The 19607-nt window shown below is 53.8% G+C and overlaps 1 protein-coding gene across 3 annotated transcripts in view; it reads left to right on the forward strand.

Annotated features, from left to right (window-relative positions):
- The first annotated feature begins 6943 nt into the window (after positions 1 to 6943).
- The window catches only part of LOC116505807 (protein unc-13 homolog B-like), a 158164-nt gene continuing 145500 nt past the window's right edge, over positions 6944 to 19607 (forward strand). For 2 of the 3 annotated variants that reach the window (XM_032213211.1, XM_032213212.1), the window contains exon 1: positions 6944 to 7107. In XM_032213211.1, the coding sequence (XP_032069102.1) occupies positions 7086 to 7107 (22 nt within the window). In that variant the 5' untranslated portion in view covers positions 6944 to 7085. The remainder of the gene's footprint in view (positions 7108 to 19607) is intronic. The other variant, XM_032213213.1, reaches the window with a different exon arrangement.

Genomic DNA, 19607 nt, shown 5'->3' on the forward strand with positions numbered 1-19607 from the left:
GTTTTGGATCATCCTGTGGATACATCCCCCCCCCAATTCAGCTTGCAAAGGGCACCATTCGCAGATGGGGAGAAACGTTCAGTGGATATCAAGCAAAATAAACAAGACGAAATCTAAGTTTCCCTTTCATGAGCAACTCCTTAGTTCACTTCTGGATATGTAGGAATTCTAGGCTGGCTCTTCTCTTCATTCCGGCCCACAGGCTCTGCCACTCCTTTCCCTGTATTGCTATAACCTTTGGAGATTGGGTTGAGAGCCCTTCGGTGGTGGGATTCAAATTTTCTTGCTACCAGTTCTGTGGGTGTGGATTTGTGGGCGTGGCGGGGAAGGATACTGCAAAACCCCCATTCCCTCCCCACCCCACTAACCTGCTTTCCAGCTCCGTTCTTCTGTTCAGGGCAACAAAAGATCAGCTGAGAGGCAGCAGGGGCGAGGCCAGCCTGTTTGCCGGTTCTCGGAACTACTCAAAATTTCCGCTACCGGTTCTCCAGAAACCTTGGTTCCTTTTCATAAAAGCCCCTTAAAGAAGAAAGTACTTGCGTCAGGCCTTTGGAAATATCTGCTGCAAACTGGAAACCTTTCTTTCTTTCTTTCTTTCTTTCTTTCTTTCTTTTTTAATTTAATTTAATTTTATCAATTTCATATATACATTCACAATTATATGATCTCATAACTGTTATTAATAATATGTATTTATAACAATTTTTCCCTACTGTTGACAATATACTTGAAGATTGCTTTTTTAACATCCCATAGATCCATCTTATCTTACAACGGTCCTACTTCTTCTTCCCTCCCTCCCTCTTTCCTTCCCTCGTTTCTTCTCTCCTACTCCCCTTCCTTCCTTCACTCCCTCCTTCCCCTTCCCTCCTTCTCTCCTTCCCTCCTTCCTTCCTTCCCTCCTTTCTTTTATAAGAACCTCTGGCTGGACAAATAAAAGAACTAACCAGAATATTAGGATATTTGCTTGGAAATAGCTAGAATTCCATGATCAAATCTGAAGATTCAGGAAGGGGAACTGCTGCTCCCTTGTGGCCAATCACCAGAACTGCTTCAAACAAAGCTTCCGAGCTGAGTAATACCACATAAATAATAAGCGGGTCTGTGACTCAGCTGGTTTAATCGTGATTTCCTGAATAAATCACAAGGGCCTGAAATGACAGAAAACTGTAACCATAAGTTAGAGCAGTGTTTCTCAACCTTGGCAACTTGAAGATGTCCGGACTTCGCTGGCTGGGGAATTCTGGGAGTTGAAGTCCGGACATCTTCAAGTTGCCAAGGTTGAGAAACACTGAGAGTTTAGCAATATCACAACAGCATAGTTTGCACAGCATGCCCAAGCCCAGCCGGGCCAAAGGACCCTGGTGGAGAACGTTTCATCAGTTTTGGGCCACACATTTTGGGAAGGACGTTGATGCGAAGTAACCATCCTCTGCTACCAAATGTGATGTTCCCGTGGTTCGTCCATGAGGCCAATGTGGGGAAAAGACACGGACACGAGTTTTCTCGGGATGGAGCAACCCAGATTGGGGGTCTGAGAGCCCCTTTTATTGAGATAGGACAAAGGCAGGAGGAGCAATCAGCATGTGATTAAAGACAGCCTGTACAAGTACAATTTCTAATCTACTGCTCAGGGAAGTTCTGTCTATATATGGTCAATTCCTGGAGTCGCTGGGTAAGGCACATCTAGAGTGAACCTCAGGATGTTATGTTATTCACTATCAGGATATTAGGATGTTATGGAGTACTATAAGGATGTTATGTTCTTTGGGAGTTTGTTTCTTCCTATGTGGTTCAGTGTGGCCACGCATGCCCCGTTATGCACTGGGCCATGGGTGACCCACACCTACACAAGGAGTTATATTACAACACGTTGAGAAGCTGGAATGTTTCCAGAACACCCAAGGCAACCTAGGAGGAGAAGCGTATGGGGAAGGGTTATGCCTGGTCTGGATGGAGAAGAAGGTCTGCAGAGACACAGTTGCTGCCTTCAAGAATCTCAAGGGCTGCCCGATAGAGGGAAGAATCTCACTGACTTTTCATGCTATACTGCAGGGGTCCCCAAACTTGGTAACTTTGAGGACTTCAGTTCCCAGAATTCCCCAGCCAACCATGCTGGCTGAGCAATTCTGGGATCTGAAGTCCACAAGTCTTTAAAGTCGCCCAGCTTGGACTCCCTTGCAGCAGAGCAGGAAAAAAATTAGCTAGGTGGTTTTTGGGTCCATCCAATCCACCTCACAAGGTTGTTGTTGTGGGGAAAAGAGAGGGAAGGAAGGAGGGAGTATTAGGTATGTTTGCTGCCTTGAACTATTGATAAAAAAAATAACAAAGGCAGGATAAACACCTGTGGGAAGTTAAAACCCAGCCCTCTCCTAGAAAAATGAAATATCCTGGGGAAATATTGAAAAGGCAGAATATTATATTTCCCTGGATCAGAAATGGAGAAACATGTTTTTAGGCAGGAAACAGACTCACTCTCAATAGCCCCCACCTTTCTCAATGGGCCATTTAAAAACCCTGGACCTGTCTATTCTACATAACAAAGACCTCCCCACTTCAGCCCCAGGGTGATGCGATTAAGGCATGATAGTATTAGCCCTTTACCCCTCTCACCACAGGGCACCTGGGAAGAAGCGATGCCCAACCAAACTTGGACTCACAGCCTAGAGAGTTGCCCCTGCATGGCCCCCTGGGAGTCTGGCAACCAATCAGAAGACAAGTTCAAGATCAAAGGCCAGAGAGGGCATAAAACCAGGGACTGTCAGCATCTCTGCCTCTCTCTTGTTCTTCTTCTTCTCCCAACATCTGGAAGCACCTGATCCCCCCTTTTCTGTTCAGGAGCTCCTGTGATCCTGTCCACCATTAAAACCATCTTCCCAAGCAGCCTCCGTGTTCCCAATTACCTCCACTAGACCGATTAGATCCCACAGATTAGGCCTCCTCCGAATTCCATCCGCTGGCCAATGCCGACTGGCGACCACCTGGAGGAGGGCCTTCTCTGTGGCTGCTCCGACCCTCTGGAACGAGCTCCCCGTGGAGATTCGAACCCTCACCACCCTCCAGGCCTTCCGCAAAGCCCTTTGTGTGCTTTTGTGTGCTTTTAAATTGTGGTATTGTTTCATTCGTCTTTTTTATTCCTTATTTGTACCCTCCCCCCTTGACTTGGGTTGTGAGCCGCCCTGAGTCCCCTTCGGGGAAAAGGGCGGCATAGAAATATAATAAATTCAATTCAATTCAATTCCCAGTGTCTTCCCCCCCCCCCCACTTGGAACTGAGCCCAGAAGGACGTTTCTTCACCTAAAAATAATATTGAGGAGAGGAGGACTAACCCACGTGGGGTAACCGTGGGCTGGATCGTCCTGTTCTCAAAAGACTTAATCTTGCGTGCAGCTTGCTTTAAGAGCCGTGGGTCAGTCCCACCCCTCCGCCAGCAGACTAGAACAAAAACCGATTCCATCGCAAGCATGAAGCTCCGTTTGCAATTACAAGGAGAACATTGTGTAAATCTGATTGTGATGCTCATCCTCTCTTTATGCTCCAGGGAATCGGAGATGCGTCTGCCTGAGCTGCTTCCCAGAGCTTAAGAGTTTCAAACTCCTGTGCTGAAGGGGGCGGGCAGGGGGGGGCAGGTTTCTCCAATCAGGAAGGCTGATCCACACTACAACCAGCCACGCTGGCGCAGCAGGGCACCCTGCCCGCTGTGGCTCTTCTGCCTTCCTCCCTGGCCCAAAGGGTCTTTGCCTGCCGATGGGTGAGAGAAGGGCCTTTATGGGGAGTTGATTTCACAGGGCGACCCCTGAGGCCAAGGGAGAACAGACAGCCTCCCCGCCCGCTTCCTCTTGCCAAGTTTCTTTGGGAGCCTCTCGGGACCCTGGCAGGCCCTGGAGGAGCCCAGAGAGCCTTCCAGCTTCTACAGCAGAGCTGGAATCCCGCTTCCTGTTCGTTCAGCCACAGGAGAGAGGGCTGCCCACCCCCCACCCCACCCCGGCTGCCCTTCCAAGCCTCCAAGAGATGCTTCAGGATGAAAACAGGCAGAGGAAGAGCTGCGGCAGGCAGGAAGCGCCCCGTTGCCTTGGCAGGAGCCTCAAACTGGTTGACTGATGCAGCCCTTTGGCTCCGATGCTTCCAAGCCCTTCGGAAGCCGAGCGTTGCCCTGCCCTGCTTCACTACAGGGGCTGGCTGTAAACCCAAGTTACACACGGCAGCTGGACCTGAAACCACCCACCTCTGATGCCGAGGGGCAAGTGGGCCACAGGTGGGCATTTGTGGCACCGCAAAGGCCTGCAATGTCTAGATCAGTGTTTCTCAACCTTGGCAACTTGAAGATGTCTGGACCAAGTCCCAGAATTCCCCAGTGTTGTAATATAGTTCCTTGTGTAGGTGTGGGTCACCCATGGCCCAGTTCATACCAGGGCATGCAGAGCCACGCTGAACCACACAGGAGAAAACAAACTCCTAAAACCCCAGCGAAAGCCAGCGAATGCTGGCTGGGGAATTCTGGGAGTTGAAGTCCAGACATCTTCAAGTTGCCAAGGTTGAGAAACACTGGTCTAGATAAAGTTGACTGCTTGAAAGGGGATTTACTTATCTCTTGCCCAACCCAAATACCAGTGAAATAGTTAATGCCATTTAAGGGGAGGTTGCAGAAGGGGATGGGTGGTCTCAAGCCAGCGGTCCCCAATCTTTTCCCGCTTGGTGGACCGGTGTGTGCGTGTGCGGGAGATGGCATGTTGTAATATAGTTCCTTGTGTAGGTGTGTGTCACCCATGGCCCAGTTCATAACAGGGCATGCAGAGCCACGCTGAACCACACAGGAGAAAACAAACTCCTAAAACTCCATAACATCCTGATAGTTCATAACATATCCTGAGATGTGCCCTACCAATGACGCCCAGGATTTGACCATATATAGACAGAACTTCCCTGAGCAGAAGATTAGAAATTGTACTTTTACAGGCTGTTTTTAAGCACATGCTATTGCTCCTCCTGCCTTTGTCCTATCTCAATAAAAAGGGCTCTCAGACCCCCAATCTGGGTCGCTCCATCCCGAGAAAGATCGTGTCCGTGTCTTTTCTCCACATTGGCCTCATGGACGAACCACGGGAACATTACAATGGCATGCTTCTGTTCAAGTGGCAGGCGAATGCCAGCGTGAGCATCCACCACTTGTGCCAACGGAGCTGCCCGCTGCTTGCCCGGCCTGGTTCCGAAGGGCCCCCTCCCCAGGCTCTTAAGGAGCCCAGAGCCTCTCCACTCTTTGGGGGCCTTGTGTCCCGTGGTGTGTGAACGCAGCTCCTGTTTGTAAGCCAGGGTGGCATAGCAAAAGGCACGGAAGCCCCCTCCCCAAAAGACTGCTGGGCAAAGAGGAGTTTGAGGAGGAGGAAGAGGAGTCCTTTCTCCTGGATCCCATTCATGATCACAGCTTCCTGGGATCTCCTTCTCCTGGAGAGGCTCCTGGGGGCCAGGTGAGAGGAGCTCCAAAGCCCAGGGATGCCGGCTCTCCTGTCAACGCTTCTCCCCCTGCCCTGGGCCCGCTTGCTGTGACCCACCAAGGTCCTTAGCCGAGGGAGGGGCCGCTTCTCAGCACAAAGACCTTCACGGCCTACCAACAAGACCTAGAACAGGGGTCTCCAAAGCTGGTAACTCTAGCACAGTGTTTCTCAACCTTGGCGACTTTAAGTCCTGTGGACTTTAAGTCCTGTGGAGTTGAAGTCCACAGGACTTAAAGTCGCCAAGGTTGAGAAACACTGCTCTAGCACTTCTGGACTTCAACCTCCAGAATTCCTCAGCCAGCATGAAGCCCAAAGGCCTGAAAGTCAGAGCCTGGCTCCAAAAGTAAGTTTGGGGGCTCCAGGGGACCCACTGCCAGTTATCTCTTCCCGACTGGCTGACCTTCTCCTGGCTCCAAGCAAGGGCTGTGCCGCGTGGGTCATCTGGCTGGTAGCCTTTCCCCGTGGCACCGGACATCTGGCTGGATCAGGGCAGGGCCCCCGAGGTCTGGAAGGAAAAGCCCAGGAGGCCTCTGGGGGATTCAGCGGGAGGAGGTTTCGGAGGTGCCAGGAGAAAAGATGGAGGAATCTGGGGGGTTGACCGGGCGCCCCTGCTCCTTCCCTCCAGGCAGCGGGTGCAGGTGGCGTGCCAGTTGGGGGGCTCCAGCCTCCGAAGCCTGGACAGGGCTCCAGGAACCCCAAGGGAATGCCGGGAGGGCAGCAGTGGGAGAGTGGGGTGGGGGGCTGAGTGGGGAAGCAGCAGGGGGCCCCCGGAGGCAGGAGATCCTGCAGAGGAAGCAGCACCTGGGCAGGTGGGAGCATTTCCAGGCAGACTGCCCTCCGCTCAGCCTCTCTGTCTGGCTAGGAAAAGCAAGTCAGGCGGGGCCTTCGATGGGCATCGCTGGGGGGCTCCGGAGACTGCCCCTCCCTCCCCCTCATGCCCCTCCCGGCAATGTTCTGGCGGTACGAGGGGGGGGGGAGGTCCCGGGACTCTTCCCCTCCGCCTCCCCCCTCCTCCCCCCCGGGGGGGGGCTTCAGGAGGCGGGCAGCGGGGCCAGTCCTGGGGCGCCCCCTCCCTCCCTCCCTCCCGCCCCCTCCCCTCCTCCGCCCGCTCTTCCTTTGGCCGGGGGGGGGCATGATTTCCGCCGCTCTTCCCAGCCGGGGCAGCGCAGCCAACAGGGCGGCGGCCGGGGCGGCTGCTTCCTCCGCGGGCTCCCCAGGGCGGGTCTGCAGAGCCAGCAACATGCACCGCATACGCGGCTTCCACAGCGGCCCCGGCGGGAGCGCAAGAGCGCCTCTGAGCGCGCACAGAGCGCCTCCCGACCGGCAAGAGCCGCCCCGCCCCAGGGGGCGTGTCCCGAGACGGCGGCCTCTCTGCCGGGCGCCCATTGGCCGCGCCGACGCCCCGCCCATTCCGCCGCCGGACAGCCCCCCCCCCCGCCCGCCCTCCCCGCGGCGTCGCCCGTAGCGACGGGGTCTCCCGCGCGGCGCCCGAGGGGTCAGCCCCGGCCTGGCCGGCGGGCATGCGGAGTGCGGGCGCGGCCGGGAGGAAGCAGCGGGCGGCTCCGGCCCTCCTCGGGCCCGCCGGGCGGCGCCATGTCCCTGCTCTGCGTCCGCGGTGAGTCCGGGGGTGGGGGTGGGGGGCTGGGGGTGGGCGTGGCTGAGGCGGGGGGCGGGGGGAGTCCCGCGCGTGGGGGGGGGGCGATGAGACCCCCCATTGCAGCCGGTCCTTCGTCTCCCGGGGGGGCCGCCAGGACGCTTCCGCCGTGGGGGGGGGAGAGTGGAGACGCCGGGGTCCTCCTCGGGGCGGGGGGGATCCGGGGGGGGGTCTCCGGGGGGGCTGAGGAGCGCGGAGGGGGCTGGACCGGACGGAGCCGCTGTCGGGGGGGGGGTCCGCAGCTGGAGCGCCGGGGGGGAGGGGCTGGCGGGCTCTGCGCGGGGGTCTCCTTGGGGGTTTTTGGGGGCGTCCAGGGGGGGCGAGGCAGCTGAGCAGGCAGGGGGGGTTGGGGGGCGGGAGGGGCTGGACCGGACGGAGCCGCTGTCGGGGGGGGGCGCAGCTGGAGCCCCGGGGGGGGGCTGGCGGGTTCTGCGCGGGGGTCTCCTTGGAGGGCTTGGGGGGAGGTTCCGGGGGGGGCGAGGCAGGTGAGCAGGCAGGGAGGGGTTGGGGGGTTGGGGGGGCTGCTCCCTGGGGCCCTTCGGGGGGCAGAGGAGGAGCCGCAGCTGCTGCCCCCCCTGGAGGTTCTGGGGCGGAGATGCCCCCCCCCCACAAAGCCCCGGGCCCTCCCTGGCCTGAGATATGGAGGGTTTTCCGCCCAAGGGACCCGCCCGCTGGAGGGAAGGAAGGAGCCGCCGGAGGGGCTGCAGCCTGGCCGGGGAAAGGCGATGGGACGGGCGGGCGGCTCCGGGCCAGCTGCGTCAGTCTTGGGCGGTGGGCTGCTTTCCTGGGCTGGGGGGTGGGTGGGCAGAGCCCATCCTTAGGGAAGCCCCGACGGAGAAGCCGGTTCCGGGGGAGGGGAGGGGGGTCCCGGGTCTGCCCTGCAGAGGGTTGCCAAAGGAAGTGGCGGGGGGGGGGGAGGGGGGAGAGGCAGCGTAATCTTCCTGCATGCGATGCCCGTCCAACATCCTGGTGGTTATTTGCTTGTATTAAAACTGCCCAGCGCTTGGCAATGCTTCCTGCCCGAGGTGGCTGGTGGCTCCACAGCTCCCACTCCTCCTCCCACTGGGTCTCCCCTCACCAGCCTCCACCCTCAAATGAAGGCTTTGGCCTGAGGGTCCGGAGGAGGAGGCCCTGAGCATCTGCCTTGGACAGCCGGAGACTGGCGCGTCCAGGCCGAGGGGTGCAGCTGGCATACAATCTTCACTTCCGCGTGAGCCCTGGGCATGGGACCCAGGGACTATGGGGAGGATTTGAAGCCTGCCTTCTTTCCGAGGCTGAAAGGGGGGGGGGGCGGACTCTGGAGCAGCAGAAACATCCCTCATTCAGGGGGGGGGGGTATTTTCTGGCAAAAAAGCATCCAGGCCTTCTGCTCAGTTGTCTTCAGGGGTCCAGCTGCCAGGCTTCTCCTGGAAATGACCCCTCCCAGAACTTTTGTGCTCAGCTGAGGGAGGGAAAGGAAGCCTCCAGGTGATCCTGTTTCAGCTCCATCCCTGCCTCACGTGGAGATCACACAGTGAGGTGGTTCTCCCTTCTTCTCTTTGGTTCTCATGTTGGCGTGGGGCGGGTGGCTTGCCTCTTGGGCAGGTGGAGCTGCCAACCCAGCCCCCCGGAAGGATTTATGGGGCCTTGGTGGGCGGTGGGGCCGAGGGGGGGACTGGCTCTCTTCCTCTCCTGCATCGCTGGCTGCAGGGCTGGGGGAGGGTCTGCTGAGGGGGGCCGCTTGGGCACTCAGGATCAGCACCGAGGGGAGGATGCTTCCGCTGCCCCAAACTAGGAGCTTGGGGGCAACCTCTGGGCTTGGCGGTCTTGCAACTGGTGCCCAGGAGCTGCCTGTGGCTGACGGGGACAATGGGCAGGGCGGCTGGGGGTCTCCTTCCTTTTCCCTTTTCCAAAGCCTGGGGCTGGGAGACAAGCATCCCCAAAGGGCTTAGCTCAATGTCTGTGAGTAGGGGGGCTCAGCCGTCATCCAGGCCCTGGTTGCCCCCCAGGTGCTTCTTCCAAGAGGCCCCTGGACTTCCTGTTTCTCCTTTGAAGATGCTTCGCTTCTGCTCCAAGGAGCTTCTTCAGGGAAAGAAAGAGCCCCTTCCCCACCCCAATTGCCTTCTTTCCCCCCTTGGAAGCTTCCGGGGGTTCTGGCACTGGAGGCAGGAGGTCCCAGTCCAAGGGGATTTTTCTGAGAGGGAGACGGGCCAGTAGGGAGGCCTGCTCAGCCCACCAGGTGGGGAGAAGAAGAGGCCTCTTCTGCTGCGAGACCCCTTCCTTGCAGACAGGAGGATTCTCCGCTCCCTCTGCCCGGCTGAGCCAAGCCAATCTCCCTCTTGCATCATCATACCAGGCAGGGGAGCGCTTCGTCTTTTGTTAATGGAGCGTCCTTGTAATCCTCTCTGGAGGGGGGGGTCTGACAGGCAGGGGTCTCTTTGAATGGAAAAGTGAGATCTCAAGAAGGGAGGAAGAAGACGGCCCCAGGGGAAGAAGAGCCCTTGGCATTTCCAGGACTCCATTCCTGAATTTGATCCCCCCCTCCCACTCAGGAGGAGGGGATGCCCCTTGTAGAAAGTGGGGGGGGGCTCCCCTTCAACTCTACTGGAGAGACCCTCCCCACTTGCTCCGGGAGCCAAGACCCCAAAGAGTGATAGGTTCCGATTGGGAGAAGGGCGTGATGGGAGGAGATACCCTGTCCTCCAGGCCACGGTCGTCCCACGGGGGGGCTTTTCCCAGGGGGCAACCGGACTTCCTTGCTTCTCAATCCGAGAAGCTTCTTCAGGAGTAGAAGTCCAAAGAAGGTCTGGATCCTGTTGGACTCCCCCCCCCTTTTTTTTTAATGGAAAGAGCCGTTTCAGCTATGGGACGCTTAAGTGGAGGCAGCAACCACACTACGCAGGGGGTTGGACTAGATGATCCCCAGGATCCCTTCCAGGCCTTCTGAATAATAAGCCATTAAACCCAGGGCCATGGAGGGTCTCTCTTGCAGCAAATGCCTGAATTAAATTGCTCTGGAGGTGGAATTGCGAACAAGGAACCGTAAGGCCGTCCTTTCCCTCGAAGTGAAGACGAGGAAGTAGCTTGTTTTCCTCCTCTGCCTTGGCTGCATTCCCAGCTGCCTGAGTTGCTGCTGGGGGAGGACCTTGGGGGGGGGGGGGGGCACGAGCTCTGGGCCTCCCGCTATACTCCCAAGATTTGCACAGAGCAGAGATTCCCAAAGGTTTTCCATTGAGAGTTGTTGGGGGGGGGGGGGCCAGGCGGGCGTTTGATGAATATGACTGTTTTTCACTTTACATTGCCCTGAAGGCCGGGCCTTTAAACTGCGAGAGCTCCGTGTCCAATGCAGAGCACAAACACTTAAGACTTATGTGCCGCTTCATGGGGCTTCACAACCGTGGCACGACAAAACCGCGCTCGTCAAAATAGCGGTGATAAAATTGCGTTGCTAAAGCCGCGACGTCATCACCGCGCGTCATCACTGCCGCGACAACAGCGCGGCAACAGAAGGGCGCTTTAAAACGGCGTCACGGCAGAAAGCCAATTTCAATTAAGGTAAGGGTTAGGATTAGGTTTAGGGGTTTGTTTTAGGGTTAGGTTTAGGGTTAGGTTTAGGGTTAGGGTTAGGGTTAGGTTAAGGGTTAGGGTTAGGGTTAGGGTTAGGGTTAGGGTTAGGTTAAGGGTTAGGGTTAGGGTTAGGGTTAGGGTTAGGTTTAGGGTTAAGTTAAGGGTTAGGGTTAGGTTTAGGGTTAGGTTAAGGGTTAGGGTTACGTTAAGGGTTAGGTTTAGGGTTAGGTTTAGGTTAAGGGTTAGGTTTAGGGTTAGGGTTAGGTTAAGGGTTAGGGTTAGGGTTAGGGTTACGTTAAGGGTTAGGGTTACGTTAAGGGTTAGGTTTAGGGTTAGGGTTAGGTTAAGGGTTAGGGTTAGGGTTAGGGTTAGGGTTATGTTAAGAGTTAGGTTTAGGGTTAAGTTAAGGGTTAGGTTTAGGGTTAGGTTTAGGTTTTGTGGTGGAACCCTTCACAACACTCTCTGGGTGGGTTACAGGGCCTATTTCCCCAAGAATCTGGTTCCTCATTTTACCGGCCTTGGGAGGATGGGAGGCTGAGTCAAGCTGCAGCTGGTCAGGATTGAACTGCTGGCGGTCGGCAGAGCCAGCTTGCAATGTGGCATTGTAAGGCAAGACAAGAAATAATGGATGGAAACTAATCAAGGGGAGAAGCGACCAGGAATTGAGGAGAAACCTCCTGACAGTGAGAACTATTAACCAGTGGAACAGCTTGCCACCAGAGGTTATGGGTGCTCCATCACTGGAGGTCTTCAAGAAGAATCTAGACAGTCCCTTATCTGAAATAGTATAGGTTCTCCTGCGTGAGCAGGGGGTTGGACTAGAAGACCTCCAAGGTCCCTTCGAGTTCTATTCTGATTGATTCATTGATAAGTTTTAAACAATTGATTAAATTCGTGATGTGATTTAATACTAATTCCAATTCTGCCTCCTCCTGAGCGTAAACTGTGTTGTCTTGCCAACACCGGCACTTATTTTAAGCAGCTTCCAAGCTGAAACTGAAGCCCCCCCCCTTTGTCCCCCCGCCCTCTGTGGCCTTCTGATTAGCAAAATCAATGGGGAAGCCTGATTCACTTAACAACCGTGTGACTGACTTAACAACTTCATTGATTTACTTAACAACTGCGGCAAAAAAAAGTTGTGAAATGGGGCAAAACTCAAGTTAAACCAATGTTTCACATAACAGCAGAAATGTTGGGCTCACTTGTGGTCGTAAGTCAAGGACTGCCTGCACCCTGGGTCTCCTGGCCCTCCCCCAGGCAACACCCGTTGTCGTTACTCGTTTTTCTTTTGGTGTAAGCCGGGGGTCCCCAAACTTGGCCACTTTAAGACTTGTGGACTTCAACTCCCAGAATTCTCCAGCCAGCTATGCTTTTAAGTCAGTGTTTCTCAACCTTGGCAAACTTGAAGATGTCCGGACTTCAACTCCCAGAATTCCCCAGCCAGCTATGCTTTTAAGTCAGTGTTTCTCAACCTTGGCAACTTGAAGATGTCCGGACTTCAACTCCCAGAATTCCCCAGCCAGCTATGCTTTTAAGTCAGTGTTTCTCAACCTTGGCAAACTTGAAGATGTCCGGACTTCAACTCCCAGAATTCCCCAGCCAGCGAATGCTGGCTGGGGAATTCTGGGAGTTGAAGTCCAGACATCTTCAAGTTGCCAAGGTTGAGAAACACTGCTTTAAGTTGTCAAGTGTGAAGGTCTCTGGTATAAACCATCGAGAGATTCCTGGGCAAAGCTGTGGAAGGAAGGCATCGGCTGCACGCCTGGAGAAGATTGTACGCCCCGCTTCCTTAAGAGCCCTGCCTGGCTTGTAAAGATATTGTAAAAACCTGTAAAATCAGTTTTGCCACACAGAAAGGGAAACCGGAAACGAGGAAAGGGCTGAGCGAGCCACTCTTAAACGGTGCGGAGGAGCGTCTCTGCCTCAATGCCCCGGGAAGTTAGTCCAGGCTCCATTGCAGAAGCAGCCGGATGTGGGTTGGCCCCCAGGTGCCTGCCTGCCCGTTGCCCCATTGAAGGGCAACCCAGAGGGGGAGCAGCAGCCCCCAGGGAAGCTGGGGTCTCTGCCTGGGGGACCCAAGGCAGCCGCAGGAGGGCTGGGCAGTGGAGCAGCAAAGCCCCCCCCCCCAGGTGATCTCCCAATCGGCCACAGGGGCCAAGCGGTGCCCCCTGACCCAACCAGAGGCCGGGAGCTACCATAGGCCCCTCTTGCCAGGACTGGAACTGACAAATTGTGGGGCGGACCAAGGGGCCTTTGTCCAGAAGAGGGAGGGATGCAAGCAGGGACCCTTCGTGGCAGCCAGTCCAGGGGACGCTGTCCTGTTTCCTAAAGCCCCCCATCCCCATCCCCAATCAGAAGCATGGCCAAGGCCAAGCCAGGGCTAGAAGCCGAGCTGAGGCAATCAGTCGCTGGCTGGGAAGGAAGAGAAGGGAGGGTCCCGGAGGGGATTCTTGGCTCCCCCCCCCGCCCCGGTGGAAGGTCCTTCAGGGCTTGGCTCTTTGCCGCTTGTAGCTGCTGCAGAGAGAGACCCTTGGAACCTGGCCTGCTCGGTGGTGGCACCTGGTTCAGCAGCCCCCCCACCACCCAGGACCACATGCACCCCCACCCCCTGCACCCCCTGGCTTCCTCCCCTGGGCCACAGCAGCTGCATCCTTCAGGGACGTTGGTCCCCCCGGATGCTGAGCCCTGGGAAAGAGACACCCTGGGCATCTCTGTGCTGCCCCTTCGGCCCTGGTGCTGATGGGCAGCCCTTGACTCACAACAGTCCATTTAGTTCAAAGTTGTAAGTGAGGACTATGGAAAGGATGCAGCAAAGTTTTGTAACCAATCGACACGCTGTGTGTGACTGGAAGATGGTTTTACATTTAACCACTGAGCCAAGGTGGCGCAGTGGTTAAATGCAGCACTGCAGGCTACTGCTAGATCAGCAGGTCAGCGGTTCAAATCTCACCGGCTCAGGGTTGACTCAGCCTTCCATCCTTCCGAGGTGGGTAAAATGAGGACCCAGATTGTTGGGGGCGATATGCTGACTCTGTAAACCGCTTAGAGAGGGCTGAAAGCCCTATGAAGCGGTATATAAGTCTAACTGCTATTGCTATTGCTATTGCTATTATTCTTTGTCTGTGCTTGTTTAAAAATAAGAATTCTTTAAAAAAATGTTACAGCAGCACCGAAAAAAGAGTCTCAAGACTGGAATTCGCACTTACGACCGTTGCATTATCCCCATGGCCGCCACGTGATCAGAATTCAGAGGCTTGGCAACTGGCATGAACTTATGTCGGTTGCAGTGTCCGGGCTCACGTGATTCCCCTTTTGCGACCAAGCAGTTAATGGGGAAGCCAGATTCACTTCACATCTGTGTTCCCAACTGAACAGCTGCAGTGATTCGCTTTAACAAATGGGACAAGAAAGGTTGTAAAATGGGGCAACTGTTTCGCTTAGTAACCGAAGTTTTGGACTTGCCGGTGGCACAGGGCTAGAGGGGAGTGGAAGCCAGCTTCTCCATGGAATCCAATCAGTTCCAGTTGATCACACTTGATCTAATCTAGCCAACTTCAGATCGGGATTTCTAGACAGATCTCACTCGCAGGATTCCCCTAGAACAGGAGTAGTCAGCCTTTTTATACCTACCCCCCACTTTTGTATCTCTGTTAGTAGTAAAGTTTTCTAAGCGTCCACCGGTTCCACAGTCATGGTGATTTATAAAGTAGGGAAGTAACTTTACTTTATAAAATTTATAAAGCAGAGTTACAGCAGCAGCAGTTAGCAGTTAAGACTTATATACCGCTTCATAGGGCTTTCAGCCCTCTCTAAGCGGTTTACAGAGTCAGCATATTGCCCCCAACAATCCGGGTCCTCATTTTACCCACCTCGGAAGGATGGAAGGCTGAGTCAACCTTGAGCCGGTGAGATTTGAACAGCCGAACTGCAGAACTGCAGTCAGCTGAAGTAGCCTGCAGGGCTGCATTTAACCACTGCGCCATCTCGGCAAACCCCTTCTGCCCACCGTGAAAGCTGGAACGCCCACTAGTGGGCGGTAGGGACCAGGTTGACTCCCACTGATCTAGAAAGCTGGCCAGTTGGGCTGTTGCTGTGGGGCGGGGGGGGGGGGTTGGCTCCCAAGGAGGAGAGGGAGAATCCCCCAGGCACCCCTTCCCCAAGCCCTCAGCCCCTTGTGGAGGGAGGTGTCTAGGAGAGCACAGCAACTCTTCTGCCCCTCCGCCATTCAATGGGTTCTCTGTCACCTGCAAGGTGGGGGGGGAAACGACCATGCTTGGAATCCCCCCCCCCCCCAGTGAATCAAGGAGGTACCATATGGGCATCTTGCAGGCAGTTCTCGTCAAGTGAACAGGTCGCATAGCACTCACTGTTCAAAGTTGCAACTTACTTGGAAAAAGGGGATTGCGAAGTAACCATCCTCTGCTACCAAATGTGATGTTCGCCCATGAGGCCAATGTGAAGAAAAGACAGGACACGATCTTTCTCGGGATGGAGCGACCCAGATTGGGGGTCTGAGAGCCCCTTTTATTGAGATAGGACCAAGGCAGGAGGAGCAATCAGCATGTGGTTAAAAACAGCCTGTAAAAGTACAATTGCTAATCTACTGCTCAGGGAAGTTCTGTCTATATATGGTCAAATCCTGGGCGTCATTGGTAGGGCACATCTCAGGATGTTATGTTATGCACTATCAGGATGTTATGGAGTTTTAGGAGTTTGTTTTCTCCTGTGTGGTTCAGCATTGCTGCGCATGCCCCGTTATCCACTGGGCCATGGGTGACCCACACCTACACAAGGAATTATATTACAACAGGGGATTAAGATGTTCTAAATTTTGATGGCCAGCCCCCGTCTCTCCCCAACTCCCACCCCCAGTTACCTGAGCACAGTGGGGGCCCATTTACGGCCACTTTTCAGTTTTTGCAATTGTTTCCCAAAACCCCTTTCGGCAGAATCACCCGAGGATCCTCTCTATTGGGGGGTGGCTTTCGCGCTTGGGCTGCAACCCCCCCAAGGACGAGGCGGCTTCTTGAGGCTAAGAGGCGTTTGGCAGCTGTAAGAATTTGTGGACCTCAACTCCAAATTTTAATCGGAATAGAGCTTGGAGGGACCTTGAAGGTCTTCTAGTCCAACCCCTTGCTCAAGCAGGAGACCCTATAGTATGCGTGTATGACCCCCCCCCGCACACGGACACACTTTCGGCACGTGACGGCACGGTGGGACTGTTTTTTGGCCTCCCAGGGCTCCAGAGGCTTTTTAGGACCCTGGGGAGGATGAAAACGCCTCCCCCCAGGTCTTTCAGAGGCCGGAAACGGCCCGTTTTCCAACTTCCAGTTTGCGTGTGGGGTTGTTTTTCGCCCTCTGGAGGCTTCAGGAAGCCCCCTGGAATCTCCGGAGGGCGAAAAACGGCCCAGCACGCAAACTGGAAGTCCGTTTCCAAACTTCTGGTTTGTGCGTTGAGTTGGGTTTTTTTGTGCCTTCCCTTTAGGGGGAGGGTGAAAAGCAGGCGAAAATGGAGGTCAAAACCAACTGACAGGGGCAACGCCTGGCGTGCCCTTAAGGAATGGCTCCGCATGGCCCAGGTTGGCCATCGGGGCCCGATGGCATTTCAGACACGTCTCTTCCGGAAGACCTCCAGTGATGGAGCCTCTAGAGCAGTGTTTCTCAACCTTGGCAACTTGAAGATGTCCGGACTTCAACTCCCAGAATTCCCCAGCCAGCGAATGCGAATGCTGGGGAATTCTGGGAGTTGAAGTCCGGACATCTTCAAGTTGCCAAGGTTGAGAAACACTGCTCTAGAGGCAATTGGTTCCACTGGTTGATAGTCCTCATTGTTAGGAAGTTCTTAATTTCAGCTTGCGTCTCTCCCTGACTAGTTTCCATCCATTGGTTCATCTCCTGCTTTCAAGGGCTTTGGAGAATAGGTTGAAACCCCCTCCCTCTTCTTTGTGGCAGCCCCTCAAGTGCTGAAATGCGCTATGGTGTCCTCCCCCCTGGCCCTCCTTTTCTCTAGCCTGTCTCTCATCCTCCAGGCCTTGGATCCTCTGAGTTGCTCTTCTCTGCCCTTTTTCCAAAGCCTCAGGCTCTTTTCTGTCGCGGGACCAAAACCAGATGCAGGATTTTTTTTTAGCAGTAGACTTATATACCGCTTCATAGGCCTTTCAGGCCTCTCTAAGCGGTTTACAGAGAGTCAGCATATTGCCCCCAACAATCTGGGTCCTCATTTTACCCACCTCGGAAGGATGGAAGGCTGAGTCAACCCTGAGCCGGTGAGATTTGAACCGCTGACCTGCTGATCTAGCAGTAGCCTGCAGTGCTACATTTAACCACTGTGCCACCTTGGATTCCAGGTGTGGCCGCACTTAAGGCTTTATAAAGCGGTGCTAAGACTTCACCTGATTTTGATCTTACGTCTCTCTTTAGACAACCAAGGGTAGGATTAGCAATTCTAGTGGACTTCAACTCCCAGGATTCCCCAGGCAGCGTCGCTGGGGACCCCCAGCAGTCCTTCTAGGACTCAGCCCCACTCCTGCCTGCACCGCCTTCCGGGTGCCTGCCTGTTTGCTCAAGCGCTCGCAAACAAGGCCTGGCCTGCGTCATCCTTGGCTCAGTCGCACGAAGGCAAACAAAGAGGGATTTGCAGCAGCTGGGACCCGTCGGAGTTGCTGCGTGGCGTCTCCCAAGGCAGGTGTGCAGGTGGACTCCCTGGCATGACTGGCCCTCCGTCCAGGGAGGCGGTCACGGGAGAGGCTCTCCTCCCTCCTTTGAATGCCTGGGCACCAAAAGAGGCCTTTGCCTCTCCCCCACCCCCCCCCAAATGTGTAAAGAGCCCTTGACCACCTTCAGAGAGCTCCGATTTCTGCTTTTTATTTTTATTTTATAATTTTATTTCATTTTTGTTACATAGACAACATAATCACATAACAATAGAAAAAGAAAGGCAGAGGAAAAAGAAAAAAGAGAAACACCCCCCCCACACACACACAAAAGGGGGGGGGGGAAACCATCGTCCCATACAGTATGTCATTTGATTACAGGTGCATCCCTACTACGTTTCCCCCCATACACACACCCTGTATCTCTCTGTTATATATTTAATAGACACCACAATGACCTAGGGTTTAAAAAAAAAAAGGGGGAAAAGACCCAAAAAAGGGCGGGGGGGAAAACCATCATCACATGCAGCATGTCGTTTGGTTACAAGTGTTTTAACATCTGCATCTTCAAATAATATTTACCGTCTCAAATGTTTCATCTAATATAACTAAAGGCCTCATTTTCATTCTACAATATATATTCAGTTAACATTAGCATTGTTTCCCCCCAGAAAGTATACTTCTATTTATTGTTAACCTTGCATTTCATACCTTCAAACAGAGATCTTATTCCTTCATTGTTCAACAAGGCATCGCTGCCTATATATACCAGTTTTCATTTGTTCCCCTATTAGAATTGCCTTATCAGCAGCGAAATATCATTATAATAAGTTCTTAACCTTATACATTATATCACCAGACCTTATATTAATTCTTCATTGTGTCATTGTTAGATTATTTCACAGCATAATTATATCATCATTTACTTTCTTCAATTAAGGCATAAGTATATCATTTTTCATTTCCAAAGATTCCCTTCTCAAACCCCCCCCAAATCCTGATCCTTAAGACTTCCCCCCCGCAGGGAGTCCTCGTGACTACAATTTGGACTAAAACATCTGTTGCTTAGTGGGGCGGTCATTATTGATTGATTGATTGATTGATTGATTTTATTTTATTTGTCTTGTATGCCGCCCATTCCCAAAGGACTCCGGGCGGCTCACAATAGACAAGGGAAAGGGGGAAAACTAGACAAAGACAACACTTTAAAAACAAAACCACAACATTCACAATTTCCGTGGGGCTGGATATTTCACAGGCCCCCCGGCCAGCTGGAGCAGCCAGGAAGGACTTGGTGGCTTTGCGGAAAGCCGGGAGGGTCGTAAGGGTCCGGATCTCGACAGGGAGATCATTCCAGAGGGCTGGAGCTGCAACAGAGAAGGCTCTCCCCCGGGGGGTCACCAGCCGACATTAAATGAGCCACACCTGATTTTACAACCTTTTTCGCCACGGTTGTTAAGAGATGAGCACCGTTATTAAGTAAATCTCATGGTTGTTTTTTTTTCAATAGTTTTTAAAAATTGCATTTAAAATAGTGACAAAAGGAAAAGATAAACGCAAGAAACGGGGCACAGAACAAGTTGAAGTCTGCCAGGCTTAAAGTTTGCAAAGTTGGTTGGGGGATTCTGGGAGTTGAAGTCTGCCAGGCTTAAAGTTGCCAAGGTTGGAGACCCCTGGGCTAGAAGGAGACTTCCAAGGTCCTTTCCAGCTCTATTCCGATTGAAATTACAGATTGAATGATGAAACCGCAATAGAAGCGTCTTTAACCTGTGTTTTAACTTATCCTTGATGCTGCTTTATATGTTGATTCAATAAATGAAACTTATTTTTCTTACTTCGCTTGCTCAGGTAGTCCAGTAGGAACATTCTCCGGGTTGTAGGACGCCCCAAAGTGAAACCTTTTTCATAGTGTTTCTCAGCCTGGGCATCTTGAAGAGGATTGGACTTCAACTCCCAGAATTCAGCTCTGCTGGCTAGGGAATTCTGGGAGTTGGAGTCCATCCCTCTTCCCGCTGCCCAGGTTGAGAAACACTGCCTCACTTTTGATGCCATCCCTGTCCCTGACTGTCAGCCCACCGCTAAGACAAATGAGGACCCAGATTGTGGGGGCGATATGCTGACTCTGTAAACCACTTAGAGAAGGCTGAAAGCCCTATGAAGCGGTATATAAGTCTAACTGCTATTGCTTTCTCTCTCTCTCTCTCTCTCTCTCTCTCTCTCTCTCTCTCTCTCTCTGTCTATCTATCTATCTATCTATCTATC

The sequence above is a fragment of the Thamnophis elegans genome, chromosome 3 (genome assembly GCF_009769535.1).
Source record: "Thamnophis elegans isolate rThaEle1 chromosome 3, rThaEle1.pri, whole genome shotgun sequence".
Lineage (NCBI taxonomy): Eukaryota > Metazoa > Chordata > Lepidosauria > Squamata > Colubridae > Thamnophis > Thamnophis elegans.